The 25,600-nt window shown below is 41.5% G+C and overlaps 1 protein-coding gene across 1 annotated transcript in view; it reads right to left on the bottom strand.

Moving 5' to 3' along the window:
- Positions 1-14,864, bottom strand: part of AFG3L2 (AFG3 like matrix AAA peptidase subunit 2) — a 47,557-nt gene extending 32,693 nt beyond the window's left edge. Inside the window, exons 1-6 of the mRNA XM_037067636.1 lie at positions 14,582-14,864; positions 8,030-8,129; positions 7,362-7,439; positions 4,844-4,950; positions 4,535-4,687; positions 2,483-2,557 (exon numbers count right to left, since the gene is read on the bottom strand). Of these exons, the coding sequence (XP_036923531.1) occupies positions 2,483-2,557; positions 4,535-4,687; positions 4,844-4,950; positions 7,362-7,439; positions 8,030-8,129; positions 14,582-14,698 (630 nt within the window). The 5' untranslated portion in view covers positions 14,699-14,864. The remainder of the gene's footprint in view (positions 1-2,482; positions 2,558-4,534; positions 4,688-4,843; positions 4,951-7,361; positions 7,440-8,029; positions 8,130-14,581) is intronic.
- Positions 14,865-25,600: the final 10,736 nt, after the last annotated feature.

Below are 25,600 nucleotides of genomic sequence, written 5' to 3' on the forward strand. Positions count from 1 at the left end.
GAGCTGAGTTGGTTAGACTGTTGTCCCAATACCCCAAGGTTGAGGGTTCAGTCTCTGGTCAGAGCACATATAAGAAGCACATACAATGAATGCATAAGTGGAACGACAAATCAATGTTTCTCCCCCCACCCCCCTTCCTCTCTTTCTAAAATCAATCAATCAATCAATAAAAACAAAAGCAAAAGATGGAGAGTAAGTTTTGTAATAGGATATAATAATAATTCTTGGTAAATTATTCAGACAGAGCTACAAAATTCCTGTGGTTATGCCTCAAAAACATTTCAGTAATAGATTAACCACATGTAATTGACAATTCCTAACTTAGAATCTATTACTGGGCAATATGCTAAATGCAGGACTCACATCAGAGAATCAGAGTGGACCAAGACCAGCAGCATGGAGATTCTAGGGTCAAAGTCTCATTTAAGACCCTCTGGGGATGGATCCCAGTGCTCCAGGTGATTCTCATGCGCCCTGAAGTTTGAAAACCACCACTGACTTTCACAATTCTCCTTTAAGCACTAGGCCCTAAAACAGTATAATTGTTGTTCCCATTATTAAAGATAAAGAAACCAAGGTTTAGCGGGCCTGCGAACCAGAGGATCGCAGTTCGATTCCCAGTCAGGGCACATGCCTGGGTTGCAGGCCGGTTCCCTGCAGGCCCACTCCCAGCAGGGGACACACGAAAGGCAACCATACATTGATGTTTCTCTCCCTCTCTCCTTCCCCTCTAAAGATAAATAAATAAATAAAATCTTTAAAAAAAAAAAGAAGCCAAGGTTTAAAGAGTTAGGCATACAGCTTGTAAAGGACAGAATTGATGTGAAGCCAAATCTGTCATATTCCAAAGCCTGTGCTGAACAAATACAGCACAGAAATTAATGTTGCTACTCTACAAGTAGTGGGACACTAAAAATCTTAGATCCATTTCTGAAAGTTCAATACAAAGTCTGCCAAGCAAGTAATACATGTTCTCCACTGAAAACTAAAAAAATAAAAAGCCTCTCTAATCTCAACACTCAGATACACTCTATTAGCAATTTTAATGCCATGCCTTCAAAATTTCATAATACCCCCTACACAATGGAAGTACATGCACAATTTTGAAATCAATATACAACCTTAACTGTCACATTAAAGAGAAAAAAATAATTTATAATAAAATAGTATGAATTTCAATACATTAATGCTCGTGTCTGCCAATACTAAATGTAAAACTTGCCCTCTGGGAAGGGCACTGCCCACTGACAGCCACTGCTCCAGCAGGGAGGAGCTAAGGCTCAGGGAAGCGAGGAGCCCGAATGTTAACCAGGGGCCTAATGTGGATACTTATCTACTTCTAATTTTTGGCTCTATAAAAAATGTTTTGGAGGACATCCTTGAATACAGACATCTTTACATGCATCCATATTATTTCCCTAGGATTGTTACTGAAGCAAAATTACTTGGTGCATGCATACTTTCAAAACTCCTGCTATATACACTGCTTAACTGTCTTCTTGAAAGAAGACAATTTAATTCCCAACACTAGAAGTCTGAGGGATAGTTCTAAGGAAAAAAGCAACACAGGTATTAATGAACATTTCATCATAAGGTAAAAAAAAATGGGAAAAAATTAAGACAAATAAGTTTCCTAAAATAACTAAAACACCAGAGTCATACGGCTTCACGAATATTCTTATATTTACTGATGTTTATCAGACAGAGAAAGATGGTCACCATCAGATGTAGCTTTCCTTAAAACAATGCCCCATCCAGGCAGGGTGACTAGGAAATGGTTAAACAAACTCATGCTGTAAGAGAAGGGAAGCAGCCTGGAGAAAGGTCTGACACTGATGGAGAGGGTAAGACTGCAAGGCACTGAAGGGCTAGGAATGGGCGGGAGTCAGGGAGTCCCTTGTGCCAGGGGAGGACAGGGATTCACCTAGGAACCTCACCTGCCTCTTCCCTCCCCTCCCTTCCCCCCACCATGATCTCCTGAAGCCAGTCTGGAGTCTCTGGAATAGAGTTCAAATGGTTGGACAGGAAATAAAAATTATTTTAAAAACAGGGAAAAATGAAAATTAACATATCACAAAGTAGTTGGGAGACATGAGCAGAATGCTTCTTAAGCCAATTTGGCAAAAAGCTGTCTTCAGATAAGCAATTCCGATTATAACATATTTTTGCTAACCAAGCAATTGTTTTCTAAGTCTTGGAAAATCACAGACAATACTGGAATACCAAACACTGGGATTTCACTCACTGTTTCCTAGATGCACAGCCAAAATGATTACTAAAACCAAACCAAACAAACACACTGACTCAATATTCACATCACAACCATGTACACAACATGTGCATTCTCACCTATGGTGGTGAAGATTACAACTGCCGCACTGCCCCACGCTGGTGTGTCCACTGTATAAAGCTACTGCAATGTGAGGAAACATCTGAAAACTTAATTTACAACTAATTCACATCAAATAATAAAATCATTTACCCCATCAACAGGAGTTTTTCCTGGTGTAAAAGTCACTCGAACAAAACGCTTGTTGACGACTTCCAATCTGTCTACCTGGAATTTTCAAAATTAAAAATATTCAAACATAAATTACAGAAAAAACCTGAGATATTCTTTTAAGCTTACTTAAAATATTTATATTTCAGACATACAAAGAAGAATAATGAATAGCATAAGGATGCACCACGTTGCCCACTCTAGCTTGAGAAATAAAACATCACAAATACTACTGAGGCAATGGTCACTTTCCACATTAGGTGCTGACAGTCCCAAAGCACTTGTGCCACGCAATTAAGTAATCCTAAACATACACTCACTTTTGCCTGTTTCAAAGCTCTAAAAATGGCCTCATTTGGTATGTGTACTTTTACAATGCCCTTTTTCATCCTATCGTTATGTCTTTGAGATGTACCCATGCTAAGTCAGTTCTGTGGGTATTCCATTCTATGAGCACACCACAAATTATGTATTCATTCTCCAGTTAACAGACATTTGGGCTATTTCAAAAGGTTCACTATCACAAACAATGCTGTTATGAACATTTCTCCTCACATTCCATAAACCTTCTTGAACATAACTTCAAAAATTTCTCTGGGACATGCACCTGTAGTTAGATCAGTAAGGCTTGGCTACAACTTCAATTTTACCAGACAGTGCCAAATTGCTCTCCAATTCACACTCCCTGGCAAAATATGCCTATTGCTCTGTATCCTCACTTGTTATTGCAGGACTTGTTAATTTTTCCACTTTATGGGTATAAAATGTTTTAAACTCGTTTTTTTCTGTAACCTCCTAACTATATTGGATTTTAAGAACATGTTTAACCTCATCCCAGGGTCTTTGGCTGATTCGGAGCATAAGCTTGCTTCTTGCCGTAATGAAGTCAGCCTTGGCAGGAAGTCTGGAAGTTACGAGTCAAACTGGAAAGTGAGGGAGCCCCGGATAATTCCAGGAAAAGCTGGAATAGGAGACTGACTGTTCCTAAAGACAGTCCTTCTAGAAAGGAACAACTAAAGTACTCGACCCCTCATAAAACTGTTAGAACAATGGCAGACAGATTCCACAAGACCACAACGTCAGGAGAAGACACAGCTACCGAGAGTCCTCCCCAAGGACCTGCCACTACCCAGGGAAGGACAGCTGTGTAGCTTACTCCACACAAAAGGAGGCTCCCCACAAAATCTGGAAACTATAAATATATCACTGTCACTTTCACAAGAGACACTTGCTTCAAATAATCATTTTCATTTTTTCTATCCTCACCTTACTGCGTAACCTTTAAAAATAATTATAGATTTTTTATAGATTAACTATTAGTTATCCATTTCATTGATGAGAAATCCAGTATTCAGAGGCTAAATAATTTCCCCAAGGTTACAAAACAGGCCTAATCCTCGTTCTCTTACTTAGAGTTCATCAATTCTATGATGAGCATTTTTTATATTTTATCATTTCAAAAACTATGATACATTTCACAACTGATGGTATTTCAGTTTCATTGCAGGCTTTTTCTTAATAATTCATAGCATAATCTGTGTCTTACAACCAGTAGCACCTTAAAAATACCGAAATAGGGTCTTACTGGGTAAAGACCCAGCCGGGAGTGACAGAAGCTCCCAAGCAGCCCTCACAGCTGGTCTGGTCTCACTTTCAAATACTGAGTGACTTACTCATCCAGTCCCAAACCCACCAGAGATTAAAGCAGTAAAGGATGCAAGCAAATGGAGGGCTGCAAAGCAAGAGTTGGGAGCAGTGGTGCCAAAACTAGATTCTTGTTCGAAGTGAAACAAAAGGATATTGTGGTAAATTTGGGGATTGCTGGGTAAAAACTAACTGGTTTTTTGGCTGCAGTACTTTCCAGCATTAAAAAAATCTAATATGAAAACAGTAAGCTTATCCTTTACAATGGACAAACTTGGCTAACTTGTTGACTATCACTTTATTAGTCTAATCTACTGAGTTTCACCTTTTTAACCACAATAGTCCCATAAAATACTTACCAATCCCATAAAATATCCATAAAATACTTACTACTCCTTTGGAAAGATAGTTATTGACAAAGTCCTTCCACGTGATTTCTCTTCCAGAGCTCCTGAACAGGAAGTAAAACAGGACTCCACCCCAAAACAGAGCAGTCCAGAGAAAGTACATCCTGAATTCCTTGTCGTCCCATGGAAAGTCACCCTGGGCAAAGAACAAGAGACTTTCCGTGAAGAATGAAATGTCACAACATGATCTTTGTTATGCTGCCCACAGATTTCTCCCAACGCCATGAATGCCTCCTAACGTTCCTAGGGCCACCCCAACTCCTTAAAATTAACACATAGTTCAGAATCAAACCTTCTGAAACCTGGACCACCAGTGAGAATCATCTTTCTTGCCACCTCGCTTTCCACCGCCACCAACGCCTCCTCCAGAAGGTCTTGGGGTAGCAGATGACTTTGATTCTGTTCATAAATAAAGAGCAGCATGGCAAGTTTTTATATCTCTCAACAATGTTTTCATAATCAGTTAATAAAAGACATTCATTGCAAAATATATTACAGCAACTGATCAGTTAATAAAGTCTTATGAGAAAGGATGAGACTAATACAAAGAGTTAACATTCATGGAGACTTGTCAGTGTTTTACCTATACTATCTCATGAAATCTGTACAATAATCCAATAACCCAGTAAGTACACTCATTTTACAGATGAAGAAATTGTAGTTTAAATAATTTGTTGAATAATTTGTTACAGTATTAAATGACAATGAGTAAAGTGACAGAGACAGGATGTGAATGCAGGTACCGTATTTTTCAGACTATAAGACGCCCCCCCCCCGCCCCCCACCATTGCGAGTCAGGTAAGCTACATTTGGACTATAAGACGCACCCCCCAATTTGGGAGGGAAGTGGGTGCGTCTTATAGTCAAAAAATACGGGTAAGTGAATTCCTGAGTTTTCACTTAAAGGTAAAAAGTAAGTGCTCTGCTTTCCCACTCCCATGAAGCAAACACTGTTAACAGTTTCTTCTGCAGGAAAGACATGACTCTGATAATTTAAAAAAAAAACACATAAAATTTGTTTGCAGGAATCTAAAATTAGTCACTGTTGTGGGCTGAATTGTGTCCTCCCCACCAATTCATGTGTTGGAGTCATAATCCCCAGTGATCATATCTGGACATAGGGTTTTTAGAGAAATAATCAAGTTAAAATGAGGTTGTATGGATAGGACCTAATCCAAGATAATTGGTGTTTCATAAAAAGGGGGAATTTGGACACAGACATGCATAGAGAAAAGGCTAAGGAAAGAGACACCAGAGAAGACAACCATCTACAGGCCAAGGAGAAAGGCCCAGAACAGATCCTTCCCTTGTGACCCCCAGAAGGAACCAACCCTACCAATGACAGTGGTTTTGGACTTGCAGCCTCCAGATTTGTGAGACATACATTTCGGCTGCTTACAATACCCATTGGTGGTACATTGTTATGGCAGCTCTAGGAAACGAATATAGTCACTAACATCCTCCTTTTCTTCCCACTTTTCTATCTTCTTAAAGACCCACAAATAACAATGCAATATCTTCAACCATTGTGAAACCACCCCTCTATTGGGAAGGATTGGAAGTCACAGCACCCAGTCACCCCTAGGGGCTACATGGCACTGTGGCTTCCTGACATGCTCACCCCACCATGATGCACGTAAGGAGCTTGTGCACCTGACTGAAGTGATACAAGGTCTGGGAGAGACAAGTACCACCGACAGACACAGGGCTGGAAAACAAAGCCAGTACATTTCTAAAGTTGTTTGATAACATTCTGCACTACCCTGGGACAACATTAACATACAGGTAAGAGGTATCCAATAGGTTGCTTTTAAAAGTTGGATCTATTATCATTAACTTTCCCCCAAACCACAATTAAAAGACTACCACGCACTGGGCAACATGTAGAAGTCACCTATGCCACCAATGTGCCAATCAGCCCACACAAGTGCTTCTCCCCTTATCCCCTGGCCTTGCTTTTATTCCTTAAATTCTTTGAGCATATATTTGTCTCTCCAACTAAATCTAAATTCATTTACAAATAAGAAATTTATCATATTCATCCTTGCATTTCTCTAAAAAGATGCCAATTAAATCTCAACATGTGCCTGGCATTGTGCTCAATGCCATTACAAATGTGAGATGGGGGCAAGAGGCTCGGGGCTCATATAGTCCCCCAGCCAGGCAGCTCTAGGAACCCTCTCTGAATCCCTTAAGGCTCTGAAGAACAATCCGAAAAATTCACTATACCACCACATGTGTCAAATAAACTGTATGTATTAGGTCTGTAAAATTCTTCTCAGTGGCTTAAATTTGTGTCAAATATGTTCATATGACTGATAATGATTAAGTATCTCTAAGGAGACCTTAAATTAATTCAACTTGAAAAATGACAAGAAAGTATAGTATACTTCACTGGTGAGTACCCATATAGAATTTTATATGTTGTTAAAATTACGTAGGTTTAAGAGTGTAGGAAGTGTTTAAGAGCATACGAAGTGTTTATAAGAGTGTGGGAAAGGTTTATAGGAATGTGGGAAGGGTTTATAAAGCCTTAAAATATATATAAATAATAAAATAAATGTAACGCCGCTACTTCACGGATTTTCACCTATCACGGGGGTCTCTGGAACAGAGCTCCCGCAATAGGCGAGGGATCACTGTACAGATAAAATTAAAGGTAAAATAAGTCAGCAGGTCTACAATATGTATTTGTAACCTATAAGTTTCAGCAGTGCTGTAAAAGAACACTCTTCATTCAGTGAAACTGTCATTAACGTCACATGTTAGAGGCAAATGGTAAGTTCAAACACAACCTTTTTAGAAGGTACCTTTTTTTTCTCCCATAACTTCTTTAGATTCACTAGCTTTTTTTCCATTTTTTCCATTAGGAAAGTATTTTTCAAATCCTGTTAGAAAGGGAAAGAAAATACATATCCTCAAACTAAAAGTCATCAGGTTTTGTGTGTTCATTTTTAAAGCAATTGATATATCATTAAAAAGCATAAGCTAAAAGTACAAGTTTTCTTATGTAGGAGTAAATCAGTCTAACACAGTTCACATCCCAGGGGTGTAAAAGGAAGAAGTCTCACTTGCATGGCAATTTCACTATAAATGTCATATGTGAAGGTGGCACATTTTTATCACTGCATCAGACAGGAAGAGGCAGGGGTGGGTTACAAGAGAAACACCACGTATGCACATGCTTAGGAAATACCACTGCAGAATGTCTCTTTAATAAGAAGGCAGAACATGCCCTGACTAGTATAGCTCAGTGGATTGAGCATGGGCTGCAAACCAAAAGGTCCAGGTCTGATTCCCAGTCAGGGCACATGCCTAGGTTGTGGGCCAGGTCTCCAGGAGGGGACGTCCCAGAGACAGCCGTACACTGATGTTTCTCTCCCTCTCTTTCTCCTTTCCTTCCCCTCTCCCCCAAAATAAATAAATAAAGTCTTTTTTTAAAAAAGGCAGAACATCACGGTCATATCTAAGTGTTTACCTTTTGGAGGTCGAGAACAGAATCTTTGATAAGCTGCAATTACATCTGTCAAGAGAGAATTTCTGCTGGTCGTTGCTTGAGTTGTAGCATAGCGACAAAGCTGCAACATGACACATATAAAAGCATGAATTATATGAAAATAAAGAATTTTTAAAAGAGCTTCATTTCCTAATATCATAAAGTGAATGAAGTGTTGTTTCTCCTTCCTCTGGTCATTACAGACTCACACAGAAAGACTTCCTCTATGAACTGTGCCACTCCACTGAACAACAGACATAAATTATGATCCAGAATGCAAGAATACTTCAAAATCACATAGAAGTTAGAATTGGAGCCCAACCACAATTCTCTGCCAACACATTCACTTTGGTATTGTTTACTTATTTTGCAGCATTCAAAAGACAAACCTGGACACTGAAAATCTGCTGCTTCAAGCTGACTCATCTGCAGGGTCTATAATATTAAAAGGTTATTTACCTGAAACTGAAGAACAATGCTATTTGTCAACATAATATTAAACTTACCTTAGTTCAAAGATAAGAAAGTTATAGTTCAACATTACTGATAATCCTTAGTGTAACATTTGCTAAAGATATTTGATATACTATCATCCCAGTGAGGACCCTGGTTATACAAGTCCCATTAATGATACATTTTTGCTTTAAATAACATAAGTTGCTAAAAAGTTGTGCGTAAATACAGTCTGGGTAAATCAAAATAAAAAGTAAACAAACTGAGAAACTTCCTATTAAATTTGCAGCTGCACAATAAAAAACAATCAAAGGCAAGGCACAAATTTGGTAGTGAAAAAGTTCAAGTAATCTTATCCTTTTGCAAAGTAAAAATTCACTACCATCTTTTTGGAGGACAAGCTTTTAAATACAGATGAGAATGTTTAAAGTGAAGTGCATCTATATTATCATCTATCATTATTTGCCTCCTTTATAGCTTGATTAGAAAAATAAAACATCTCAAAACCATATAAAAACCACTTCACAACCACTCACATGGCAATAATCAAAAAGACTGACAATAACAAATGTTGGTGAACACGTGGGAAAAAGTGGAATCCTCATACATTGCTGGTAGGAATGGGAAATAGTGCAACCACTTTGGAAAAGTTTGGAATTCTCAAAATGTTAATGCAGAGTTACCATATGATCTGGAAATCCTACTCCTACTTAAGAAATCTGACAATACATGTCCACACAATACCTTGTACTTGAATGTTCACAACAGCATTATTTATAATACCCACAGTGGAAACAACCCAAATGTCCATCAACTGACTATGAACAGATAAAATGTGGCTTGTCCAGAAAAAGTCCAGTCGCTGTTAATATAACAAGAACATTTGCATGTCATCAATGTAACCTGGAAGCCAAGAAAGAGTGGACTACAATACTCATGTGTGAACAATGATAACTTCCCTCTACCAGTCAGTGGGGGCCTTAGACACTGGTGAGTGACCATGTGTAGCCCCTGCATTCAAAATGACTGAGCAAGTAGAGCAATGAATTGGCATCAAATTTTGTGTTAAACTTGAACATTCCTCCGTGGAAACTATTCGAATAACTGAGAAGGCCACAGCTACGGGCAACTGGTGATTGGCAGTTTCATCACGACAACTCATGCAGTTTTTTGGTGAAACATCAAGTCACCCAGGTGACTCAGCCCCCCTACAGCCCAGATTTGGCTCCCTATGACTTCTGGCTTTTCACAAAAGTAAAGTCACCTTTGAAAGGGAAGAGATTTCAGACTGTTGATAAGATTCAGGAAAATGCGATGGGGTAGCTGATGGTAATTGGGAGAATTGTGCAAGGTCTCAAGGTGCCTACTTTGAAGGAGGCCGAGGTGTCACTGTTCTATGTACAATGTTTCTTGTATCTTCTTCAATAAATGTTTCTATCTTTCATAGCATGTGGCTGGATACTTTCTGGACAGGCGTATTCATACAATGCAATAGTATTCAGCCATAAAAAGAAATAAAGTACTGATAAATGCTACCACATACGATAAGCCTTGAAAACATGATGCTAAGTTAAAGAAACTAGAGTCTTATATTATGATTCCATTTATATGAAATGTCGAGAATAGGTGAATCCATAGAGAATACACATTAGTAGCTGCCTTGAGCTAGAGGAATGATTGGGGGGGAAATGGGAACTGACTGCTAATAAATACAGGATTTCTTTTGGGGGTGACAAAATTGTCCTGAAATTAATACAATGGTGATGGTTGTGAATATACTAAAATCCACTAAACTGTACACTTTAAAACAACGAATTTTATGTGAATAAAAATGTCAATTACAAAACAAAAAATGAGCTGATTTAACCTCAAATTAATATACAATTCTACACAGAAAAATAGGACAGAAGCACTTATACTATTGATTGAAAGCAATGCTGGTCTGAGAGAATTTGGACCTTCTGTTGTGTTAGGCCTTCCCCAGATGCTGGGAACACTTGGTCTAAGAAATAACTGCTGATAATGGACAAAAATATACCATAACTGAATAAGTTTTCCAATGCAAAGTTTATTAAAGGTATAGATTAGAATAACATGTTGTTCAATCTGTACAAAGGAACAAGTAATACTGATTTGTTGAGCATCTACTTCAGGCAGGTGCTGCCAAGCAGTGAGGAGTCCACAGGTGGATAAGAACAAGTCCCTAACTCTGAGAAACTCAGAAGTGTAAAGAAGATAGTCCTGTGGACAAACCAATTACAGAATGGTTAATACATGCAAAAATGCAAAAGCTTTAAATACAAGGAACAAAGGCAGCACAGAGGATGATTGATTACAAGTTTTAAAGGATCTAGGGAGTCACAAGAAAAGTGACACCTAGCCTGGTAATTGAAGGACCTACTTGTCAACATTTTTAATGTTGCTAAGACTAGAAATCTGACTCTTTTTTTTTTTTACAAGTCTCAATATATTGGAAGCCTCATTTACACACTGGTAATGGAAGAAAACTGCCTGGCCAGTTCCAAACGATACTACTGTGAGAACCAAATGTAATCACACATGTAAAAGTACTTATAAAACTCTATGGCAATGCCTACATTTAAATGATCATTTCCAATTATTCTGAAGGCTATTTAAGAGCAAGCCTTCTTTATATCCCCAGGTAAAGCAAGTCTTTCAGTCACCGCAAAGCTTAGTACAGAACTGTTTGTCGACTAATCAGCCCCCTTTTGGCTCTATTTTCAAATTCTGTTGACCTGGAATATCTCTAGCAATAATTCCTGTGACTCCATTTTATGCTGAGGTTGTTTTCTATAAAGAAACCTCCAGTGAAGCTTCTCTCCTCTACATATATAATCCAGTCCATACAAAGAATAATAGTCTGGTCAAGATGGAGGTGCAGGTAAACACACCTAGCCTCCTTGCATAACTACAGCAAAAATTACAACTAGACTATAAAACAAGTATCTCTCAGAATCATCAGAATATCAAGCTGTATGGAAGTCGGACAACCAAGGATTTAAAGAAGCCACATTCATCCAGACAGGAAGGAGGGGCAGAGACTCGGAGATATAGAGTGGCATGGAGATGTGGAAGAGGCAGTCCCACATCCACATGTGGTGGCAAAAAATTGGGATTGCTATGTTGGCAGTGAATGATCCCAAACCCCGAGGCCCAGGGTTCCAGCTCCAGGTAAATTAAGTTTCCATAACTTCTGGCTGTAAAAACCAGTGGGTATTGGCATCGGGGTTAGAAACAGGGGGATTCTCAGGAGACCCCTCTTAAAAGGCCTGCAATAGACTTAGGACCTACACAGACTCACTCCCTCTGGGCTTCAGCACCAGGGCAACAGCTAGAAGGTCACCAGTGGTAGACAGGGAGAAACTTAAGTGACTGGCAACAGAGCAAGTGCTAGGAGACAGCTTCCTCCCAGGCAAAACTCCAGAGGCCAGACAGTGGCCATTGTCCCTTTTCTGAGCCCTCCCCGCTACACAGCCACAGGGCAGTTAAAGGAGTTGCCCCATCCTGGCAATTACCTAACATTCCACCTCATTCAACTAACAGGTGTACTTTTCTACAACAGGCCACACAACTAAGACAGGGAGTCAAAGCAGCTCCACCTAATACACAGAAACAAACACAGGGAGGCTGCCAAAATGAGGACACAAAGAAATATGACCCAAAATAAAAAACAGGACAAAACTCCAGAAAAAGAACTAAACAAAATGGAGATAAGCAACCTATCAGATGCAGAGTTCAAAACACTGGTTATACGATGCTCAAGGAATTCATCAGGCACTCACTTCAACAGCATAAAAAAGACCCAGGCAGAAATGAAGGTTACACTACATGAAATAAAGAAACATTTACAAGGAACCAACAGTGCAGGGGATGAACCCAAGAATCACATCAACAATTTGGAACATAAAGAAGAAAAACATGTTCAATCAGAACAGCAAGAAGAAAAATAAATAAAAATAAAAAACAAGGAGTCTCTGGGACATCTTCAAACACACCAACATCCAAATCAATCATAGGGGTACCAAAAGGAGAACTGAAAGAGCTAGAAATTGAAAACTTACTTGAAAAAAATAATGAAAGAAAACTTCCCTAATTTGGTGAAAGAAATAGACATAAAAGTCTCAGAACCACAGAGTCCCATACATGATTGACCCAAAGAGGAACACACCAAGACACATCATAGTTAAATTACCCAAGATTAGAAAACTGTACTTCAACAATTAAAATACATTTAAAAAATTACCCAAGATTAAAGATAAGGAGAGAATATTAGAAGCAGCAAGAAAAAAGGAGAGTTACCTACAAAGGAATTCCCATAAAGCTATCACCTGATTTCTCAAAGGAAACTTGAGAGGCTAGAAGGGGCTGGAAAGAAGTATTCAAAGTGATGAAAAGCAAGGACCTACATCCAAGATGACTCTATCATTTATAATAGAAGGGCAGATAAAGTGCTTCCCAGACAAGGTAAAGCTAAAGGAGTTCATCATCACCAAGCCCTTATTATATGAAATGTTAAAGGGACTTATCTAAGAAAAAGATGATCAAAAACACGAACATTGCCCTGGCTGGTGTAGCTCAGTGGATTGAGCGCGGGCCTGCGAACCAGATGATCGCTGTTCGATTCCCAGTCAGGGCACATGCCTGGGTTGCAGGCCAGTTCCCGGCAGGGACCAGTTCCCAGCAGGGGATGCACAAGAAGCAACCATACATTGATGTTTCTCTTCCTCTCTCCTTCCCTTCCCCTCTAAAGATAAATAAATAATAAAATATTAAAAAAAAAAACCACGAACATTAAAATTGCAATAAATTCACAACTATCAACAACTGAATCTAAGCAAACAAGTAGAACAGAAACAGAATCATAGATATGCAGATCATTTGGAGGGTTATCACTTGGGATCTGGAAGAGGGAGAAGAGGGGAAAAGTGCAGGGATTAAGAAATGCAAATTGGTAGGAACAAAATAGTTGGGACGATGTTAAGAATAGTACAGGAGGGGTGAGGGGAAAAAAAAAAGAACAGTACAGGAAATGGAGTAGCCAAAGAACTTACATGCATGACCCAAGGAAATGAACTAAGGGAGTAAGGAATGCTGGAGGTAATGGCGGTACTGAATGCAAAGGGGCAAAGGGGAAAAATTGGGATAACTGTAATAGCATAATCAGAAAAATACATATGTATTTTTAAAGATTTTATTTATCTATTTTTAGAGAGGGGAAGGGAGGGAAGGAGGGAGAGAAACATCCAAGTGTGGTTGCCTCTCACGCGCCCCCTACTGGGGACCTGACCTGCAACCCAGGCATGTGCCCTGACTGGGAATGGAAATCCCCACCCTTTGGTTCATAGGCCGCTTCTCAATCCACTGAGCTGCAATGTATGAGTCTCTACTCTGAAGACAGGGTGTTGTTACCTATAATCACAGTTAATGTTTACTGGTATGTATTATGTGCTAGACACACAATGCCAGCAACAGTCCCACTAAACAGATGAGAAAATAGAAGCTCTGAGTGCTTACAAGCTTAACTCCAAAGCTTTGCTTTTATTCTCTCATGCTCATGCTGCAAACTCTTAAAACATACACACATAACACATGCATTCTATTTTCCAATGTCATCAAAGGTAAAACGAAGACAACCAGTGCCCGAGATGTGACAAGTATGTTCTTTCTTTAACCTGTTTAGGACTCAGTTGCCTTATCTGTAAAACAGGTTCACCCTGAATGAAGTCCGAGAACCCTCGCAGCTGATCTTTAGAAGTTCCCTGACGCAAAGATCTAATTCTATCGGAAATTCATGTTTTCAAAAATCCAACTCTATACCCGGGGTTAGACGGGCACAAACGTCCTCACGAACACTACGGGACACAAGATCAGAACGCAGGGGTCCTGGTATTCACAGGGAACCCACGCGGCCTGACTAACGAAAGGAACTCCCCCCGGACTCCGCGAGGTCCCCGAGCGTGCCTATGGGCCGGTGACCTTGACGCCCAGCTCTCCGGGACCGGAAGCGGGACGGAGAGCCGAGCTGGTGCGGGCCGGGGGCGGAGGGTGCCTAGGACTCACCGTCCGGAGGTAGGACCGTTTGTTGGGGCCCACGCCACCGCCAGTAACGAGCAACGGAGGCAGACCGCGGGGCCAGCAGCCACCCCGGCCCCACAGCAGCAGACAGCGGTGCGCCATGGCTGCCGGCGCAATCCGCTCCGGCCGGAGGCGCTGCGCAGGCGCAGCTCTGCGGCCGACGGGCGGACAGCGACCGACGGCTCCGGCCAGCAGAGTACCACCCGTATCTGAGAGACCCCAGACAGCGTCGTGGGCCCGCGGCTCACGGGCGAGCCCACGCTCTCCACGCGCGCTTTTCTCGACCCCGGCGTGATGACGTCAGCCGTAAGGCGGGCCGTCGGGTCCAGCTCTGCTGCGTCGCTCAGTCCGGGCTGGAGGTCGGGCCTAAAAAGAAGAGCACCGGAGGAGGTGCGCGGTGTTGGGGGCGGGACAGAAAGGAAGAGCACGGTGGGAGAGTAGAGGGCGGGCACTAGTCAAAGAGAAGGACTAAACTGGAGCGGCAAGATGGGAGTAGGAGGGGCTGCTGGGTCTGCAGACCTGTTAGTGGGCGAATCCATCTTCAACATATTTGGCATTCACTCTCTCAGTAAGCCACTGGTCAAATGTTTTGAGCGCCCACTCAGTTTACCTTACCTTAACTCCTAGGACTGCAATATAAAGAAGCACAAACCAGTGACCTCATTGCAATAATGAAAGTGTTGCGATGCTGGTATCTAGCTTGGGCCCATCAGGAACCTTTTCAAAGAGAAATGATTTTCAGAGAGTAGGGTGAGTTCTTCAGGCAGTAGAGACCTGTCAATTTTGTATGGGGCCCACCGCTCTGTCCTGGTAGATGGAGGATGCAGCAAGGGCGCAAGTGAGAGCACATCAACCAATTGGTTATTGCTGCCACCAAGTCACCATAATGGAGAGGTGATCTGGACCCCTTCGTTATTTGTAATTCCATCCAGGCACTGTGGTGCTCGCTAAGTTTTTGCACACAATCTGCGACTTTGCATTTTTGTGAGTGAGTCAGTGTCCTGATCTTTGCTGGTTCATCAGCCTCCACATTTCTGGGAGTCAAATCAGACTGGTCAGGCTAGCAGCAGTTGGCTCCTGTCACCTTTTTTCTGTGATACTTCCTGCAACATCGTGGCCCCCAACAATGACTTTTTTAGTACTTGCCAGCCATCTCATGTTCATTTTGGCAGCAACGTCTTGAGACCCTTGAATATAGCCAACTGTCTGTACAGGGGACTATAGGACATGGCTGCTGTGTAAATACCAGTCATGTCGACCTTAGTTCTGTACACTGGCTAATCTGTTGTACTCCTACTTCAAACCATATATTGCTGTATGGGGTTGTATGGCCACCATGGTCCACATACAAGAATTACCTCAGCTAGGCCTGTGCCTGCACCGTATGGTTTTAGGAATAGGGATTGTGACTTTTACTGATGGGTTGGGGGCGAGTCCTGTATTAGGGGCTGATGTGGTCCTATAACACATTGGCCTCAAAATGGCATGTGACAACTCATTCCCCAAAGGACTGTGGAAAGGGCACTGTGCTGTTGCAAATACGCATGCCATTTTTGTAGGGTGAAGTCTTGGGCAACAGCTGAAGCAGTCCTTGCAAATAACTTTCCTATCTAACCAGTAATTGGGAGGCCTATCTGCACTGTCACCGCAGGGCAGCAATGATGGGTTCTATTTGTCGCAATGTTTTATACAATCCCAAAACCTGTTCAATGGAGGAAAGAGGTCTTTCCATTATTGGAACTAGAACCTAAGTGGGATGGCTTTCCCTGGTTGAGCTTGTCATAGGGTCCAAAAAGTTCCATTGGAGCTTACAGTTACATCTAAGGACGTGGGTACCTCATCAAGGGAGAAAACTGAGGCCTGTGTCTGGGCTACTAGGATTTTTCTGTTCTCAAATGCAGCTTCTGTTCACCTTCCCAACACCAGTGAATTCCTTTTTTTACCAGCCAACATAAATATTGTATCTCATCAGTTAGTGTGTCTGGTATGTATGTGACCTGTAGGAACTTCACAGCCAGATTCAGGCCTTATATCATTTGTGCATTGATGGCCTAACTTCTCTGTGGCAGGTGGTTCACCAAGGCATGCAGTGTTTTCTATAGCAGAGGCAAATCTTTACAGGTTAACATTATGACATCAGTGTAATGAGCCATTTCACAGAGGAGGGGAAGGAAAACAGTGACAGGTCCTGAGCCACCAAGGCTTTCTAAGTAGAATTGAAAGAGCACTTGGAAGGTATACCTGAAGTGGGAAACAGTTTTTAACAGGTTTTTGTTTTTGTTTTTTATTTCTGTGAGGGTATCAGCTTTGCTGCAGAGGAAGGCTTTAACCCATTCAGAAAATTATAACCATAGCAACAAGAATTTACTGAAAACCCATACCAAGTGGCAGTTGAATGAAGTCCAGCTGACATGCACTGTGGTATATGAACGAATATAAAAACTGAAAACTCAGGTTTGTCAGGAAGCCTGGAAGAGCCAAGCAGCCATCCTGGGTTTCCCATAGGCCATTTATTTAATTTATAATTATTGTTTAGCAATTATAATTTTTTCTGATTCAGGAAAAGACTACAGGCATATACATGGACACCAGGATGGGATGGCAAAAGTCTGGTTCTGAGGGATCATTTTTGCAGAAACAGAATGTACTTCATCTACATGTTCTATAATCTCATACTCAGGTTCAGTCCTTTTGGTGTGTGCCTTAACTGTGATGACAAACATCGTATGCCAGGATATCACATGTTTTGAAGAATTTTGTATAATTTCTGGAACATATAAAACAAATACAAATATAAAATAAAGAAGTCTCAATATCATTTTTTATTTGACAATGCTTTTTTCCACATAACTTCAATATGCCAAATAAGCCCAACTAGTTTAATATTTCTCTTTGAACCAACCATATGGGAAAACATATTTGCAGATGATACCTTGGACAAGGGTCTGATCTCCAAAATACATAAAGAACTCACATGACTCCACTCCAGGAAGACAAACAACCCAAGTAAAAGATAGGTAAAGGATTTGAACAGACACTTCTCCAAGGAGGACATACAGAGAGCCAGAAACGTATGAAAAGATGCTCAACATCACTAGCTATCAGAGAGATGCAAATTAAAACCACAATGAGATACCACTTTACACCAGTCAGAATGGCCATCATAAACAAATCAACAAACAAGTGTTGGAGAGGATGTGGAGAAAAGGGAAGCCTAGTGCATTGTTGGTGGGAATGCAGACTGCTGAGGCCATTGTGGAAAGCAGTATGGAATTTCCTCAGAAAACTAAAAATGGAACTGCCTTTTGACCCAGCAATACCACTGTTTGGATTATACCCTACGAGTCCTGAAACACCGATTCAAAAGAACCTATGCACCCAATGTTCATAGCAGCACAATTCACAATAGCCAAGTGCTGGAAACAACCTAAGTGCCCATCAGTAAGTAAATGGATCAAAAAACTATGGTACATTCACACAATGGAATTCTATGCACAGAAAGAAGTAAGGAGCTCCTACTTTTCAGGACAGCATGGATGGTTCTGGAGAGCATTATGCTAAGTGAAATAAGCCAGGCAGTGAAAAATAAATACCATATGGTCTCACCTATAAGTGAAACATAATCAACAAAACAAATAAGCAAGCAAAATACAACCAGAGACACTGAAATATAGAACAATTTGATGGGAACTGGGGAGGAGGAGGGAAAGGGATAATAGGGGATAATGGGGTAGGCATCAAGGAATCTGTATGAAGGACACATGGACAATGCCAAAGGGGGTAGGTTCAATGGTAGGAGGCAGGGATGGGTGGGGGGACATAATGGGGTGAAAATGGAGACAAATGTACTTGGACAACAATAAAAAAACATTTATAAGGACAGATAATATAACTTTTGAGGTATTCCAGAGGCCCTCTGGAATACTCCAAAGCTATTTCCAAGTCAAGAAAAAGATTCTAATTTTATATCAGCTTACTTTTTTTTTAAAGATTTTATTTATTTATCTTAGAGGGGAAGGGAAGGAGAGAGAGAAACATCAATGTATGGTTGCCTCTCATGTGTCCCCCGCCAGGAACCAGGAACTGGCCTGCAACCCAGGCATGTGCCCTGACTGGGAATTGAACCGCGATCCTGTGGTTCACAGGCCTGCGCTCAATCCACTGAGCTACACCAGCCAGGGCTATATCAGCTTACTTTTGATATTTATACACTTAATTAAATTTATTTCCATCTTATTTAGCTCAACCTTTAATTTTTTTTAAGGTTTATTTTTACAGCTCTGACTGAGGTGGCTCTGTTGGTTGGTCATCATTCTGCAACATATAAGGTTGCAGGTTTAGTTCCTGGTCAGGGCACGTGCCTAGGGCACATAGGAAAGGTAACCAATGTTTCTCTTTCTCTCTTCTACCTTTCACCTCTCTCTAAAAATAAATAGAATATTTTTTAAAAGATTTATTTTTACAGCCCTGGCTGGTGTGGCTCAGTGGATTGAGCGCTGGCTTGTGAACCACGCGATCGCGGTTTGATTCCCAGTCAGGGCACATGCCTTGGTTGCAGGCCAGTTCCCGGTTCCCAGCAGGGGACACATGAGAGGCAACCATACATTGATATTTCTCTTCCTCTCTCCTTCCCTTCCCCTCTAAAGATAAATAAATAAAATCTTTTTTAAAATATTTATTTTTACAAACCTCTTTATGTATGACCCATGGAAATGGACAATGATATGGGGATTGACTTGAGTGGGGGAGGGTACTGGCTGGAGGTAAGAAAAGGGAGAGAAAGTGGGGACAACTGTAAAAGCATAAACAATAAAATTTTTTAAAGATTTATTTTTATAAACCTATAACTTTTTTACATTCAGATTTTGTCTTTTTTTCGCTTTTTTTTTAAATAACCAGGCTTACTTTATGACAAAACTATATTTTTTTCAAAAATATATTTCCTGACTTCCGCCAAGATGGAGGCATAGGTGGAAACACTGTGCCTTCTCCCACAACCAAGTTTGAATACAACAAAGGTTTGGAGAAACAAAGACACAACCAAAGGACAGAAAATTGAATTATACAGAAGTCCGACTACATCTAACCGTTCAACCGGGACGGTAAGAGGGGCGGAGCCAGCAGCGAGCGGGGTCGGGCAGGACAGGGCCCCCGACCCAGGCGCGCAGGCAGACGGGTAACTGGAGAGGAGGAGGGAAAGGGATAATAGGGGATAATAGGCAGACGGGAACCAGTTGGGGTGCGGGGCAGACCTCGGGCGCATATTCACGCACAGTGAGACAGACCACGCAGGCCCAAGGGGGCGAGGGCTGACAGTGGTGGCAAACTCGCGTGCAGTGGGACAAAACGCGTGGGCCCAGTGACAGCGACTGCGGCACCAGTGAGGACCGTGGCGGCAGGAGGCGGACAGGACGCCATAGTCCCTCTTTGACCCCGTCCCCACATACAGCGTCACAACCCAGCAACTTAGTTGCCCTGCTCTGGTGAACACCTAGGGCTCCAATCCTGCTCCTGCTACGTAACAGGCACGGACAGCCCAAAAGATGGCCCAAGAAGAACTCAAAGTCCCAGAGCCCATAACTCTAAGCGACCGAGAAATTGCCAGCCTCTCAGAAGCACAATTCAAGACACTATTTATCAGGATGCTCACAGAACTGGTAGATTATAATCACAAATTAGAGGAACAAAGTCACAAATTAGAGGAACATATGAAGGCTAAACTAATTGAAATGAAGGGAGATGCACAGGAAACCAATAGTGATGGAAAGGAAACTGGGACTCAAATCAATGGAATGGACCAGAAGGAAGAACAAAACATCCCACCAGAAAGGAATGAAGAAATGAGAATTCAAAAAAATGAGGAGAGGCTTAGGAACCTCCAGGACATCTTTAAACGTTCCAACATCCGGATTATAGGGGTACCAGAAGGGGGAAAGAAACAGCCACGAGTGGAAAACTTATTTGAACAAATAATAAAGGAGAACTTCCCCAGTCTGGCAAAGGAAATAGACTTCCAGGAAATCCAGGAAGCTCAGAGAGTGCCAAAGAAGTTGGACCCAAGAAGGAACACACCAAGGCACATCATAATTACATTAGCCAAGACTAAAATGAAGGAGAGAATCCTAGAAGCAGCAAGGGATAAGGGGACAGTCACCTACAAAGGAGTACCCATCAGACTGTCAGCGGATTTCTCAAAAGAGACCTTACAGGCAAGAAGGGGCTGGAAAGAAGTATTCCAAGTCATGAAATCCAAAGACCTACAGCCAAGATTGCTTTATCCAGCAAAACTTTCATTTAGAATGGAAGGACAGATAAAGTGCTTCTCAGATAAGGTCAAGTTCAAGGAGTTCATCATCACCAAGCCCTTATTATATGAAATGCTAAAGGGACTTATATAAGAAAAAGAAGATGAAAAATATGAACAGTGAAAGGACAGCAAACACACAGTTATTAACAACCACACCTAAAACAAAAGCAAACCAAGAGGACAGCTAGATCAGGAGTGGAACCATAGAAATGAAGAACACATGGAGGGTTAGAAACAGGGGGGTGGGAGGGGGAGAAGGGAGGAGAAGGCACAGAAAATAGCATAGATGGTAGGTAGAAAATAGATAGGGGGGAGGGCGAGAATAGTGGGGGAAATATAGAATCCAAAGAACTTGAGACACGTGGTTATAAACTAAGGGGGGGAGAATGGTGGGGGAGGGAGGGTGCAGGTGGAGGGGATTGAAGGGGGGGAAATAGAACAACTTTAATGGTATAATCAATAAAATATATTTAAAAATATATATATTTCCTTTTTCACTGAAAACATGTTATTTTTTTAATCTTAATTAGTATATTTAACCCTTAAATAACTCAAAGACATGAATGTTTTACTTAAACCAACAAAATAAAACTAACCTTTATTTATTGGGTTAGTTTCTATATTTCTGAGAATTTTAGAATAGCCAATCCTTACAAACACGTGTTTGTTAAGCCAATTAAACATAGCTCTTTTACAGGGATGTAAAGTATAGCTTAGAGAATATAGTATCAATAACACCCTGCTCTGACCCGGTGTTGCTCAGTGGATTGAACGCTGACCTACAAACTTGAAGGTTGCCAGTTTGATTCCCAGTTAGGGCATGTGCCTGTATTGTGGGCCAGGACCCCAGTTGGGGGCCTGTGAGAGGCAGCTGATTGATTTTTTTCTCACACATTGATGTTTCCCTCCTTCTTTGTCTCCCTCCCTTCCCCCTCTCTAAAAATAAATAGATAAAATCTAAAAAAATAATATTTTAACAATTATGTGTGATGCCAGGGGGGTACTTGAATTATTTGGAAGATCATTTCATAAATTATATAAATGACTAACCATTAGGCTGTACAAGTAATCTAAAACGATGGGTGGGGGGCGGACTCTGCCCACAGAGCTCCCCCACCCCCATCTGCCACAGATGAGAATAAGTCTATCAAGACATGATCTGCTTGGGGAGGAAAGGTGGCCGATCTCTCAAAGGAGAAGGCCCAGAAGTCTTTTCCTCAGTGGGTTTTTATTGGGTTCAATTTGCACAGGAATACAGGTAAAGCTCATCAATCATTGTCAGGCAGTAAGGATCAAACAATAGATAACATACAAAGAACTATGAGGGCTTATTCTGAGTCAGGGTCAGTTAGCTAAAGAGCTATAAAACTTTGGGGAACAAACTCATTTCATGCTTGGGCCCTTATCAGAACACTGAGGTCATTCTTAGCAAAGCAGGTTTCACAGGATTTTATGTATTCTTTCTTAGGCCTGATCACCCAGGGAGCCCGCCCTTTCTAGCACAGAGCTGCACTGCCCTCTGTTATTGTTTCAGGCTTAAGTCAGGCAGGGGAAGTAAGGCAGCCAAGAGATTAGGAGACAGCTCACAGACAGAATGAGCACTCAAACCTGAGGGATGAGGGCCCATCACCCTCTTTCTCTGTAGCCCCCCAAGCCCTTCCCTGAGGGACTCTTTGTGACCATGCCTGCCTTAGGTCCTCCCTCCCTTGAGGAATCTTACCCATCACTGGCTAACTGGTCATCTGCTTGGGGCCAAGCAGGGTGAAGTAAAAGGGGGCAGAGGTGGCGCCCCTGCCAGGGAGATAAGCTTTGTCTCCTTAGTGGCTTAGGGTCCCAAGGTCTCTTACTCAGCCTTAGCCATAGAGGGTTACAGCTTCTGAAAACAGGCAGGGCGGTTTCCAACAAAATGATATTGAATATCAACTGTAATATACAAAATAATTTTTTTAAAGCTTTTTTACAAGTTGTAGTACCATTTGGAGGTAGAAAATACAACACAAATGCAATATATAAATAGATACACCTGAACATACAAACAGATGCAAACAGACCACATGGCTCTCATGGGAATGTCAAATAGTGCAGTTATGGGAAACATTTGGTGTTTCCTGAGAAAACCGAACATAGAATTATCAATCAGCCCAGCAATTCCCTTCCCAGGTATACATTCAAAAGAACTGAAGAAGGACTCAAACATATTTGTGCACCAATGTTTATTACAGCATTATTTCACAATAGCAAAAAGTGGAAATAACTCGTGTCTATCAACAGAGGAATGTATAAACAAAATTTGGTAACAATGCAGACAATGGAATACTATTTAACTATAAAAAAGTAACAATTCTGATACATGCTACAACTTTGAAAACATTATACTAAATGAAATAAGCCAGACACAATAAGACAACAAGGTGTCCATCCACATAGAAACTTGTACACAAATGTTCATAGCATTATTTGTAATAGTCAAAAAGTGAAAACAATCTAAATGTTTATCAACCAATAAATGAATAACCAAAATGTGATATATCTTTACCAGAGATTATTACTCAGCCATGAAAATAAATTATGTATCAATACTGGGGCTTCTGGTCAAGATGGTGGTGTAGGTACTCACATCCTCACCCCCACACACCAAATTACAACTAATCTATAAAACAACCATCATTCTTAAAATCTGGCTGAACAGAAGTTTTATAACTAAGAATATAAAGAAGCCACATACAGGATGGCAGGAGGCAAGGAGATGCAGAACAGGCTAGTTCAGCAATTTTCAACCTTTTTCATCTCATGGCACACATAATCTAATGACTAAAATCCTGTGGCATACCAAAAATAGGTATAATTTTGATACATTCACACTGGACAGCTACTGTTGTATTGGCAGTTGTCATTTTTTAATTTGACAGTCTAAGGGAAAAGAGGTCAGTATCCCTGACTAAATAGTCAGATATTTCATGTTTTAAAAATTCTTGTAGCACACCAGTTTGAAAATTGCTGGGCTAGTCCCATACCCAAATGTGGCAGTTAAAATTCAGGAGGGGTATGTCAGCTATGAAGTTTTCCCCTCACTCCCAGGAGTAAAGTGTCCCAACCCTGTGTCCCTCATTCCAGGGTTCCAGTGCTAGGAAGAGAAGTCCCCATGACTAAGTGAGATGGAGGGTCTCTAGGGTCCCAGGCATGTCTCTTAAAGGGCACGCACACAGATTTACTCAAACTCACTCCCTGTGAGCTCCAGTGCTGGGGCAGCAGCTCATAAAAAGCAAGGAACATACAAGGAGAAGGTGAATTGTCTGGTTTGGGGTGAGAGTTGACAGGGCAGCTTTCTCTCAGACAGAAGTGCTGGCAGAGGCTATGGCTCCTTTGCTGAGCCTTCCCCTGAACAGAACTAGCAGGCAGGTGCCATATCTGAGTCTCCATCAACCTGGCTAACACTGTCCACTCACCCTGGTCATTCCCTGAGGCCCCACCCAACCCAATTTGTAGATCCAACAGAGCTGTTTCTAGTGTCTTTTGCATACAGATGGCCTGTCTTGGCTCATGCTGATGACTTTCCTCAAAAGTTCATAAACTTCAAACAAGCAACACTGGCCTCCATGCGCCCCCTACCTCTTGCTAAGAGGCCTCAAGCCCAGCGCTAGCTGCTGCTAGCCTTTCACAGCATGTCCTCTCCTGGGCAACTGCAAGCCCAGCACAAGTACCAGCCCTCTACAGATCACTCTGTAGCTCAAGCCAGGTGGTCCTGGGAAGGACACAGGTTGACACTGATCTTGGCCTGCATCTTCCATCCCACCCAGCAGTCAGCTTCAAACCACACGGAAGCACCACCCAAACCCTGCTGTGAGCAACACACTCAAGGGGAAGATTCATTTGGTACCAAAGCCCAGCTGAAGCAAGTCCTCTTCCAAGGGATTGGCCCTGATGCAGGAGCTCCTCCACTGTAGTTGCAGCCAAACAGCCTGTGGGTAAATCTCTCCCACTGATATGCCAACAGTAATCATGGCTCAACTACAATAACAGGGTGCACGCACCCCACACCAGGAGAGCACCCAAAGTGCCCAGCTGGGATGTCCAAGAAGGCTATACCACTAGGCCCTACAGGACACCTACTATATAAGGCTGCTCTACCAAGACTGGAAAATGCAGTAGCTCTACTTAATACATAGAAACATACACAGGAAGGCTGCCAAAATGAGGAGACAAACATGTCCAAAAAGAAAGAATAGAGCAAAACTCCAGAAAAAGTACTAAACAAAAATGAGACAAAATGCAGAGTGCAAAGCACTGATTATAAGGATGCTCAATGAACTTAGGGGAAGAGTAGATGAACTTAGTAAGAACATAAACAAAGAGATCGGAAACATAAAAATTGAGATAGAAAAGATATAAAAAAGAAATAGAAATGAAGAATACATTATTGGGAATCAACAGTAGAATAGATGAAGCAGAGTCTTGAATCAGAAATTTGGAAGGTAAGTAAGCAGAAAATGCCCAATTAGAACAACTAAAAAGAAAAAAAGAGCCCTGGCTGGTGGGGCTTAGTGGATTGAGCATTGGACTGCAAAGCAGAGGGTCACTGGTTCGATTCCCAGTCAGGGCACATGCCTGGGTCACTGGCCATGTTCCTCAGTGCAGGGTGCACAAGAGGCAACCACACAATGATATTTCGCTCTCTCTCTTTCTCTGTTCCTTCCCCT

This window comes from Sturnira hondurensis, unplaced genomic scaffold (genome assembly GCF_014824575.4).
Source record: "Sturnira hondurensis isolate 20B ecotype Veracruz unplaced genomic scaffold, ASM1482457v3 Scaffold0017338, whole genome shotgun sequence".
Lineage (NCBI taxonomy): Eukaryota > Metazoa > Chordata > Mammalia > Chiroptera > Phyllostomidae > Sturnira > Sturnira hondurensis.